Source organism: Macrotis lagotis, chromosome 1, assembly GCF_037893015.1.
Source record: "Macrotis lagotis isolate mMagLag1 chromosome 1, bilby.v1.9.chrom.fasta, whole genome shotgun sequence".
Taxonomy (NCBI): Eukaryota; Metazoa; Chordata; class Mammalia; order Peramelemorphia; family Peramelidae; genus Macrotis; species Macrotis lagotis.
The window spans coordinates 207,969,241-207,981,260 of record NC_133658.1 but is presented as its reverse complement, the minus strand read 5'-3'; the positions used below and the strand labels follow the sequence as shown (position 1 = coordinate 207,981,260).

At 36.6% G+C, this 12,020-nt stretch overlaps 1 protein-coding gene across 1 annotated transcript in view; it reads right to left on the bottom strand.

The window, feature by feature from the left end:
- COLEC11 (collectin subfamily member 11) overlaps positions 1 to 12,020 on the bottom strand; it is a 92,067-nt gene that overhangs the window by 63,226 nt on the left and 16,821 nt on the right. Inside the window, exon 3 of the mRNA XM_074209596.1 lies at positions 10,251 to 10,322. Coding sequence (XP_074065697.1) covers positions 10,251 to 10,322 — 72 coding nt within the window. The remainder of the gene's footprint in view (positions 1 to 10,250; positions 10,323 to 12,020) is intronic.

Here is a 12,020-nt window from a genome sequence, read left to right as displayed (position 1 = left end):
CTCAGGTCTTCTTCCAAGTGTTCTTTCAACTGCCTTCCTCTTCACTGCCCTTACTATCAATGCATGGTACTACATGTTTAAGTTCCAATGAATAATATGGAGTTGGTCATATCTTACTTAATCAATAAGAATATAAAGATTTTTTCCTTTCATTTTAATACTTCTATAATAATTGCTTCCCAGATTTTGATATATTCAAAAGAACACAGATTGCTCCTGTGCTAAAGAATTAGACTGAATGAAAATTCAAGGGGCAGTTAGGTGGCGCAGTGGATAGAGCGCTGACCCTGGAGTCAGGAGTACTTGAGTTCAAATCCAGTCTCAGACACTTAATAATTACCTAGCTGTGTGGTCTTGGGCAAGCCACTTAACCTCATTGCCTTGCAAAAACCTAAAAAAAAAAAAGTCAGTCTGAAAATTCAAGATGGTGGAAAGAGTGCTGACTTTGGAGTCACAAGGCTCATATCTGTGACCTTATATAAATTACACAAGCTCTCTGAGTCTAAATTTTCTTATCTGTAAAGTAAGGGGGCCTTACCTTTAAGGTGCCTTCTAGCTCTGGATTTATGAGTTTATGAAAGGAGACATCTCTAACACTTGCAGACTGATTAAAGAACCTATCCTAAAAGGCTTCTGTCATGGAAATACATGTATATTATATATTATATATTATTATATATTATATGATATTATATTATATTATATTATATATATTACACACACACACACACACATATATATATATATTAACCTGTCTCAGCCATTAACAAACTGCATGTCCTTAGGCAAGCTGTTACTACTGACAGGCCCAAAATGTCCTCCTTTATAAAGATGGATCACTTCTAAAATAATTTTAAGTGCTGGAAGCATACCTTCAGGGAAAGAAGGAGAAGGCAGGGAGAAGCCTTCCATAAATTATAATTATTTTTGCCTCAGAACTTGAAGAGGAGAGGTTAATTCTTGGGAGATATGAAAAAAAAGACTAAAAAATCCTTGAGAGAATATATTACTAGACCTCTAAATGTGGTTCTGAAAGCGAGATCACTTAGAGTTTTGGGGGGAGAAAGGAGGAGTTGCAAGAAACCAAAAAGAAAAAGAAAAAAAAAGGGAAGCCCTTAGCTTATTTAACACAGAAAGATTGAGACAAAGATGGCTGAAGTTCAAAAACCTGAAGACATACAAAGGATACTCAGGGTTCCTAATGCTGACCGTAGAACCTCAAGTTCCTCCATATTCTATCATGTTAACACAATAGCACTACATATTTCACTATTACAGCTAAATAATAAATTCAGAGATTCCCTTTCCTCTTTGTTTCCATAAAAGTTATTTCTCTGAAATAAACTATGACTTGAAAGGTTTATTCAATGTGACAGAATCTCCTAACTTGACTTTAGACTAGGTTTCTCTTTTATAAAACTAAGAATGCAATACCATTTTTGATTTACCCAAAATGACTAAGAAAATGTTTGCTTGATTAAAACAAAAACAAAAGTGTAGCTAGGTTATTTTGTTCCCCCTACATGTATCAAAGATTGTGTCAAGGCCCTTCCATTAGGCAGGAAAAAATGGAGATGGGATATCTCCTCATTGTCAGGGAGATAAATCCCTGTACAACAGTGATGTTTCAGAGGAATTAATTACTGAATGATGAGGGAAGAGGGAGTCAGGGAGTGGGGGGAGGGAAAACTGACCCCAAATGCCATCTAGTAGCTTCCTATTTTGAATAATAATTTTTACTTATTAGAAAAACAGTCTAGGTATAATGGCTAAAGAATCAGGAAAACCTCAGTTTAAGTCTTACTTTGGATATAAACTGGACCTGACTGTTAATCTCTCAGTGACTCCAGGTAATTCTTTAAGACCTGAAGTTGCACAATAATTAGGATGTATAAGTGGAAAGAACTCTCTTATACCAGATTTATCCCTTTCCCCAAATCATTAGTGCTTGATTCTGTTGTTGTTTCTCCTCTTCAAAAGGACTGCAAGATTCTCAATGACTCTAAAATCCTGGTCCTCCTCCCAAAGGACCCCCTCACTCCAGTTATATAATGATGACACATAGTAAGCACCTAATAAATATATATTGACTGAATGAAGGGAATCAGATTGGCTTCTTTTGTTTCATTGTGATAACTTCTAACCAAGTTTACTTTTTTCCCATAGTCAGGGTTTCTTTATTTTGAGGTAGGGAAAATAAAGGAAGGAATATTATTTTATGATCCCATGGGATATTTACATTTACTTCAATATTACTCCCTCCTCTAACATAGATAATCCCTTTACTAATTTCGTAAGTAGTCTTCAAGAATTTCCTCAGACTAAAAAAAATCATAATTTTGCACCCAACCTAATAATGATTCTCTCTTATTTAGGTAGGCTATTCCTCAGACCACAGATTTAGCCTGTCAACAAGCCCACACTTGAAACCTTTCCAATTTGGCAGGACTTTATAGTGATTGAGTTTTGCTGGCAGAGCCTTCAAGAACCCAGGGTCACCTCTATCCAAAATGTTTTAGTGGAGGACTGGACTTAAGCCATAGAAAAACTTCCATTTGCCTAGAGATGTGTTGTTGCAAATCAGAAGAGAATTAAATTCAGCTCAACTGCAAGGTTTGAAACTCAGCAGGTGCTTTGCTCCTAGAACTGGAATGTCCATCTTCCTCCCTTCCGAAAACAACACTGATAGACACAAAGAAGGAAGAAAGCCGTTAGGAAGCCTTTTGTTTTGTGTTTTGTATTTTTTTTCTTTCTGAACTTCTCTCTCAGGTGTTTTGCTAGGAGGAGGAAATAAGGTAAAGCAGCTGGCTACCCTTTCATAAATGAAGTGGAGGGCACAGCAGGGGTTTTGCTGAATATACAGGAGCTTAGAAACCTGGAAACAGCACTCACAGTAATTCACAGTCATTTCCTATGAGTTTGCATCCTTCACTCAGGAGGCAGGACTTAGTCTCCAGCTGCAGATGATACTTTAGAAATGAGTGCTGGAAGGGGGTGGGGGAGGAAAGAGTAACTCCCCTTTTGTACTTGTGTAGACTATTCATTTATTCAACAATCAAGAGAGAGAATCGTTGCAAATCTTGTTTGACAGGAAAGGTGAAACTACAGTGCTGATTAGGACAATGTCACAGTACAACCTGACATGAAGGAACCTTATATATGCTGGTGGGGAAAGTGATTAAGATTCAGGACACCTGGTTTTTTAGCCCACTAACTCACCATTTTTTCAGCACCGTGGCCAGCATAAGAGGCCAAGACAAAGTAGTATATGCAAGCTCAGTCAGCACCATGGCTAGTAAAGCAAGGGAGACAGAAGTGGCTATTTGTATCATCCTGTTTCTCTCCTAAACTTTTTACATAATGCCTGGGATATAGAAAGTTCTTAATAATGATTGTTATTGACTGTTTGACCCAAAGAAAGTCAATGAACCAATATAATCTGTGGCACAGAGGGATGAACAAGAGGATTAAAATTTATCCTTAGTCATTTTCATTTTTCTCAGACATCAAATATTAATTTAGCCTTCTCACTAAATTATCCAAAAGTTCTAAATAATTTTGGGTGGAGAAATAAAGAATGTTACTCTTGCATTTATATAGCATTCTTTGGTTTAAAAAACACTTAAGTATACATTTTCTGATTAAACCCTCAGAACTACTTTATGAGATAGGTAAGACATGAATTTTTGTTTTGTTTCAAGATAATGGGGTTAAGTGACTTGCCCAAGGTCATACAGTTAAGTAAGTATTAAGTGTCTAAGGCCAAATTTAAACTCAGGTCCTCCTGACTATAGGGCTGGTATTCTAGCCACCTAGCTGCCCCCCCAGATCATAGATTTTTAATCCTATTTTATAGTGATGCTAAAATCCTATATCAAAAGAAGGGTCATATATGATAGTGATCTTTGACCAGGAGATGTTCATAGAACTAGAGACTGGAAAAGGGATGAGCAGAGGTCAAAAGATTCTTCCCCTGTTCTAATTCATATAGACTATAGAACATTGGTCAAGTATGACTTTAGATGAATCTCAATTTCTTTAAACCTTAGTTTTATAATCCATGAAATAGAGATTTTATAAATGAGGTTTTATGAGAAGATGACTTTGGGATTCTTAAAGCATCAAAAATGATAGTTATTAATAATTGTGATTATTCATGATAATAAAGACTTCTTTACTCAATAATCTGACTCTATTATTTCACAATGAGGATAAATATGATATCCTGTCCCTTCTAGCCTGGCTACCATCTACTATAATGTACCCAGAGCATAGCGCCAAAGCACCTCATATTTTAAGTGAGAGTGTCAGATCAAAATAATAAATAGATTTTTTAAAGTATTCAAAGTTCAGCTTCAATTTTTCTAATGTGCATGTCCCTGCTTTACCTAGGAACTTTTAATGGTTCCTTATTGATTATATGTTTTCTTATTTATCAAAGCTATTCCTTATTAGCACAGTCAAATTGAGATGATTCAGAGAGGGATAGCTAGGTAGGGTAGTGGATAGAGCACTGGCCCTGGAATCAGGAGAACCTGAATTCAAATCTGACCTCAGACACTTAATGCTTATTTGGCTGTGTAACCTTGGACAAGTCACTTACCTCCATTGCCTTGCCCCCCCCCCAAAAAAAAAGATGATTCAGAGAACCAGAACAAGAGTATCCACTCTTTGATAAAAACTGCTAGGAAAACTGGAAAAGGGAGGGGGAACAGGAGTGAATTTAGAACTCAAAACTTAAAAAGAAAACTAATATTAAAAAAATTTGCATGTAATAAAAAAAATAATAAAATATTTTTAAAATAAAGCATTATATAAGTGCAAAAAAATAGACCAAAGTATCAAGGTCAAATCAGGATCATTTGCTAGTGACTAATAGCTGATATTCACAGCATATTGTAGTAGAAAGCATACTGAATTCGGAGTCTAAGGAAATGTGTCCAAATTTTGGCTTTGTTATCCACTTGTTCAAGTCACATATTATACTTGGGTCTTAGTTCCCCCATTTATAAAATGAGGTACTTAGATTTCTCCAAGGTCCTATTGAGCACTAACAGCCTATGATTCACTTTATGTTCTTCTATGATCACAGTTTTGTAACCATTTTCAATGAAATGAAATTAAGAAAATAAACCAAGAACCATCTGGAATAGAAGGAAAATAACTTCCCAAAGCCAGTCTATGAAACAGCTTCTAAGGAAAAATGGAGAAACAACCTTTATATTAGGCAAAGCACAGCAATGTGAGTTCTTTATAATAAATATAATAACACCAACTCATATCTCTAAAACATTTTTAACTTGTCAATGTGCTTCCATCTCTGTCTCTATTATCTTATTTTAATCTTTAAAGGAAAAAAAAAAAACCTGTGAAGAAGATCAGACAAGTATTATCTGCATCTCCAGCTGCCTGTTAGACATCTCCATCTGGAGATCCTGCCGGCACCTCTAATTCAATATGTCCAAGATGGAACTCTTCATCTTCTGTCCCCTCCTCTCTATTTCCTTTTCTTGGCAGATGGCAACCAGCATCCACCCTCAGTTACCCAGACTCCACCTCACCCTCCCCTTCTAATCAGTTGACAAGTATTGTCGATGCCATGCTCACAAAGCTGCTCATATCTTCCCCCTCCTCTCCACTTGTGTTTCCTCCATCTCCAGTTTAGACCTTTAAACAATTTTAACCTGATCAATATGGCTTCCCAATTGTTCATCCTGTTTCCAGTCTGTGGGCACTTAAATCCATGCTCTTTATGAGCAGCTAGGTGGCACAATGGACCTAGTGCTGTAACTGGAGTCATGAATCTAGTCTCAGGCACTTTGCAGCTATGTAGTCATGACTACTATCTACCTCAGTTTCCTTATCTATAAAATGTGGATAACAATAGCAACTACTTCACAGAGTTGTGGGGATCAAATAAAATGATGTTATATTTTGTAAACTTTTCAGGGACTCTATAATATTAACTTTTATTATTACTGTTACCTGTTTAGTGATTTTCATATATTCTAAATTCTAGTCAAAGTGGCTGCTTCCCTATAGTCCCCTTTACAATATTCTCTTTATTACCTTTCTTTCTCGTTACTCTTATCTTTGAAGACACATCCCTTTCCTCCTCACCAAGTTTGAACCTTCTACCCGGGCTACCAATCTAATTTCTTCCCCCAGGACTTTACTCTATCAATTATTTCCACTTCTCTTGAATTTTCAGTCTCTCTTTGTCCACTGGCTCCTTTATTGTCAGCCACAAATATGTTCTGGTTTCTCCTAACCTAAAAATAAATAAAAACCTCAAACTACCATTCTTTTCATCTTTTCCCTGACAAATTCCTAGAAAATGGTCTCTATTCTCTCTGTTCATGCTCCCTTATTTTCTACTCATTCCTCAACTCTTTAACTGGTTTCCCCCTCCTCCCATTTGATAGAAATTGCTCTCAAAAGTCACCATTGATATCTTAATCCAATGGCATTTACTTAATGCTTATCCTTCCACTGGATTTCTCTATTTTCTATGTTCCCAGTTGGGTTTTTTTTTTTAGATTTTGCAAGGCAGTGGGATTAAGTGACTTACCCAAGGCTACACAGCTAGGTAATTATTAAGTGTCTGAGGTAGGATTTGAACCCAGGTACTCCTGACTCCAGGGCTGGTGCTCTATCCACTGTGCCACCTAGCTGCCCTGTTCCCAGTTTTTTAAACTCACCATCACCAAAACTGAACTTATAATCTTCCTAAAACAGACTGACTTCCCTATTTTACTCCACATTACAATTATCTATGACTTCTCCCTCTCCTTTTTTTCCCAGATATCCAATTGATTACCTTCCTGCAAGTTCCTTCTCTTTCTGCCCCGCCCCCACCCTTGGTATTCACCCAGCCAGTATTTTAAGTCTTTCCTGAACTATTGCAACAGCTTCCTTATTGATTTCTCTTTCTCTATTTTCTCCTCCTACATATTACTACCAGATTGATCTTTACACTTTTGTTATTCCTTCACCTAAAAGCTTTTAGGATCTTTCTTCTGCCTCCTAAATAGTCTGTCCATAGCCTGATACTCATGACCTTCCAAACCTGATGAATCCCTAATTTTCCAGCTTTGTCTCACTATTTTCCTCTCCATATTCTATGCTCCAGTCAAAACTGAATTACTCTGCCACTTCCCTTCACTCCCAACATGTTAAGCCTTCTCCCATTTCCATGCTTTTACCTATTCTATGCAGGGATTTGCAGTGAGGGGATGACTGGGAAGGTAGAGTCAGTAGTATACCCTCAATCCTTTGCAATCAGAGGTGATACTCATCTCTGCTTTACCTGTCGCCCCACCCCCACATGTCCCTGACTAGGAATGTCCTCCCTCTTTTGGCTGTTGGGGTCCTTCCAGTCTTTTAAAGTTTAGATTTCTACTCTCTAATGCAGCTAGAGGTGCTGGGGTAGCTAGGTGGTATAGTGAGCAATGGGCCTGGCATCAAGAGGACCTGAATTCAAATTCAATCTCAGACATTTTATTAGCTGTGTGACCCTGAGCAAATCTCTTAACCTCTGTTTGCCTCAGTTTCCTCATCTGTAAGATGGGGACAATAATAGTACCTCCCTCTCAAGCTTTTTGTGAAGATGAGCTGAGATTAAGTATAAGGTATTTAACACAGTGCCTGATATATTTTTGTTGTTCAACCATTTTCAGTTATGTCCAACTTTTAATGACTCCATCTGGGGTTTTCTTGGCAAAGATACTGCAATGGTTTACCATTTCCTTCTCCATGATAAATGAAGAAACTGAGACAAACATATATAAATGTTAGCTATCATTATCATTGTTAATACACTGACCAATCTATTAATAGTTAACTGTTTGCATTTTATTTCCCTAATAAAAAGCAAGATCCATGGGAGTAAAGACCATGTTTTAGCTAAAGTTAAAGTTCTTACCTTCCCCATTCCCTCTGCACAAAATTGGTACTCCATAAAGAGCTGCTAATTGAATGAATGAATGAACAAATGAATGAATGAATTATTAAAAGTTGCAAGGAGGTAGATATAGATTCAATGTTAAGAAAATTAAAGGTAAAATGGACTTTCTCCAGAAGGAATAGATTCCCCTTAAAAATCATAGGAACAAAGTTCTAGAATAGGAAGGGGACCTTGAAGGCCACTTGCTCAAGGTCACATAGTCTTAAGTGTCAGAGACAAGGTCAAAACCCAGCTCCTCTGACTCTAGAGACAGTGGTCTTCACTTACACTATGCTACCTTCAAGTGGAAACTGAATAACCACTTAACTAGAAATCTTACACTATAAAATAGATTCCTGTTCAGGCTTACGTTGGACTAAATTTCTTTTGAAGTCCCTTCCAAATTTGGGACTCTGTGAGTAGAGAGGCTTTTTAGGAACTCTCAGATAATATCACCAAAGTAGCTTATAACCTTGGACAAGTTCTTTAACCTCCCTGAGTCTGTTTCTTCACTGTAAAATGAAGGGGTTCACTCTATGGCCTCTTAAATACCTTCCAGCTTTAAATGTATGACATTATTATGCTATTGCACATGTCCACAATATTGCCTTTCACAATATTTTTGTTCCACAGAAAGACCTGCACTAGAGCCAGCAAACCCTTGGTCTCTTTCCCACAGTGGATATCTATACTAATCCCCAATGCTTTATAAAGCCTACCTGTGCAAAGAAGTTTATCTTCAGAGGGGTTGATCATCAGCAATGAATTTTTTGACCAGTGACTTATGAATCTTCCAACAAATACCATGGTCTAGGCCAGTAGAGATAATGTCTTTACCCATAAAATTATAGAACTTTGAAGTTTTGAATAAACAATGTTGTACATACACTCTTGGGTAATATAAACAATTGCCTACTGCAGGTCCATACAACTCCATAAAAGGGAAAGTGTTTTTTTAAGATAACTTTATATTTTCAAAGCACCTGAGGGGTGCCAAGTAACCCTGAATAAATCACTATCTGATTGTCAAAATTAAACCTTAGAAAAGTATTTGATAAGGTAGGAATTCGGGTAGAGGGAGGAGAGACAGAATTGGGTAGGAAGGATAAACTTAGTGGAAGAAGGTTTCAGCTGAGCAAAAAGGCTAGAAATGTCTTTTTTGTTTGTTTGGCAGTGCCTAATTATTTTTTAAATTGAAATGTTATTTTATTTTTCTAATTACATGCAATGGTAGTTTTTCAACATTCATCCATTTGCAAATTATAAGTTCCACATTTTTCTACCACCCTCCCTTCCCTTCTCCCTCCCTATGGCAGCAGTTTTGGTAAAAGTTGTACATATATAATCCAGTTTAACATATTCCCATATTAGTCATGTTGTGAAAGAGGAATTAGAACTAAGGGGAAAAGAAAAAATCATGAGAAAGGAAAAACATAAAAGAGGTTTTAAAAAAAGTGAACATAGTAGGCTTTCAGACTCCATGGTTTTTTGCTCTGATTGTGGATGGCATTGTCCATAGTAGGTTATAGTCTTTCTTATTGCTGTTCAGTCATTTCAAACATGTCTGACTCTTCATGACTCCGTTTGGGGTTTTCTTGGCAAAGACACTGAAATGGTTTGCCTTCTCCTTCTCCAGTTCATTTTACAGGTGAGGATACTGAGACAAACAGGGTTAAATGGGTCATGCAATTAGTAAATGTGTGAGTCAAGATTTGAACTTAGACCCTTCTGATTCTCTCCACTGTGCCACCTGGTCTTTCTACATTTTTTTTAATTATCTTCTGAGATATTACAATATTTTAAAGGAAAGGCTTGGAGGGATAGAGTGATAGAGCACTGTATTGGGAATTAGGGATTCTGGGTTCTAGTTCTGCTATCACTAGACAGTTAAGTAATAGCAATTAGCAGGCTTGTCTTTTCAGTTTCCTTCTTTGTAAAATTAGGGCTATCTGCCCCTTCCAGGTAGATAGGTGGCACAATGAATAGAATGCTGGGCCTGAAGTAAGAAAGATTTGAGTTCAAATCCAGACTTAGATTAGCTGTGTGACCCTGGGCAAGTCATTTAACCCTATTTGCCTTAGTTCCTCATCTATAAAGTGACCTGGAGGAAACAATAAACCACTCCAGTATCTTTGCCAAGAACACTTCAATTGGGGTTAGAAAGATGGTCCCAGTTATATAAGTCTATGGAAACCTATGCCCTTCCTTTTCCTTCCATTTTGATTTCTTCCACTCTCTCTCCTTCTATCTCCTACCTTTACCATTCAGTGCTAGACCTATATGTTTCCAAATGTCTGAATTTTACCTTTCTCTCCTGAAGGACCAACTCTCCCAGGACGGCCTGGTGACCCTTTCTCTCCCTTTTCTCCAGCATCCCCTGTGGAAGAAATTCACAAAAATTTAGGGAGTAGCTCTAGCCAGCATGGTAAGGATCCTACAACCACCATCTTCTAGGACCCCCCCCCCCATCCTCTAGCACAGGCACTCCCAAGAGTATTGACAAATATGTATAAGAAAGTGTCAAGGGTACAGTTCTCACTGATCTATAAACTTGGATTCAAAAAAATCAACTCTACTAGTATTGATGGCTTGGGACTTGTGCCCTGAGATAAACTCAGGTTACTAAACAAAATATGGAAAGGAGCCCATTATTGCATTGAGAAATAGCCTTTTAAAGGGAATAGTCATAACCTAAAGTCTTTTCCCTTGCCTCCCACCAGGGACTGCTTGTAAAAAAGCTGAAGCTCAGGGCTTTAATTTAGCAGTTGTATTGAGGTATCAGAAATATGACTTATATGAGGTTATCAAAAAATGTTTTATCTAAAGTCAGCGAGAAGTTCTCAGTACTGGAGAATAATCTGGAAAATAAATAAAGAATAAAATAAACCCTAAAAAATAAATAAATAAAATTAAAAAATAAAATAAACCCTAAATCTGTGATTAGTTGCCTAAAAATAAAAAAGATCAAACCGAGCATGGGAGGAGGCTGAGATGCTTTGAGAGTCAGCCCCCAGGGAAACCACCATCAAAGGACAAGGAGTCAGAAAGTGAGCAACAGGGGAAAATAAGAATATGGGGAAGGCAATTTATCAACGATCCCAGAAAGAAGAAAATTCAAAAATTTTCAACATAGATAATTAATAGAGAAAATATTAACAACAAAAAGAAATCTTTCCTCCATATATAGTAAATAAGTTCAGGCATCTGTGAATAAATACTGCAAAACAAAGGAAAACAATATACCACTTGATGAGGCAGAGGACCCCATGGAATATGAAGAGAACATGGAACCACAACATACTCTTCCTAAGTTGTTTAAAAGAAAAATGAGAATTAAGAGAGCAGAATTTCTGACCCACACAGCAAGAATAATGGGAAAAATAGAAAAACTTGAATCTGCAATGGCTTCTCACAAAAAATAAAAAAGACAGAACAGTAGATTGGCAATGCAGATTCTCAAAAGTGAAAGATAATCTAGATAAAGAGAAGCAAAAAATAATAACATTAAAAGAAAATATGTTCACTATCTAGGCAAAGTTTACTGATTTCAAAGGCAGGATGCATAGAAATAAGGTAAGAATCATAGGGGTCCAAAAGAAAATGACAAAACAAAAAACCTACATACATAATACAAGATAACTGCACAGAACCTCTGAACACAGAAAATGAAATATAATTGAAAGAATTCATACATTTTCTCCAGAAAAAAAAGACTGTGAACCCCAAGACACAGAGTGGTTAAATTTAATAATTCATTTCAATTCAAAAACAAATTTTGCAGGCAATCAGAAGAAAGATCTTTTAATTAAAAGGAAAGGAAATTTGAAAAGCACAAGACTATTCTGTATCCAAAAGAAAATGGGTTGAGAATGTAATAATGTGTTTGAAAGGGCAAGGGAGTTCAGAATTGTAGCCAAGGGTGAACTGCCATGCAAAACTTAGCTTAATCCTAAATGAAAAAAAAAAAAAAGACATTTAGTACTAAAAATAAAAAAAAATAAAAAAAAAAAGGTTTTTAGAAAGAAAACCAGACCTAAAGAGATTATTTGCTTTTTGAACATTCCAGATGACAGAA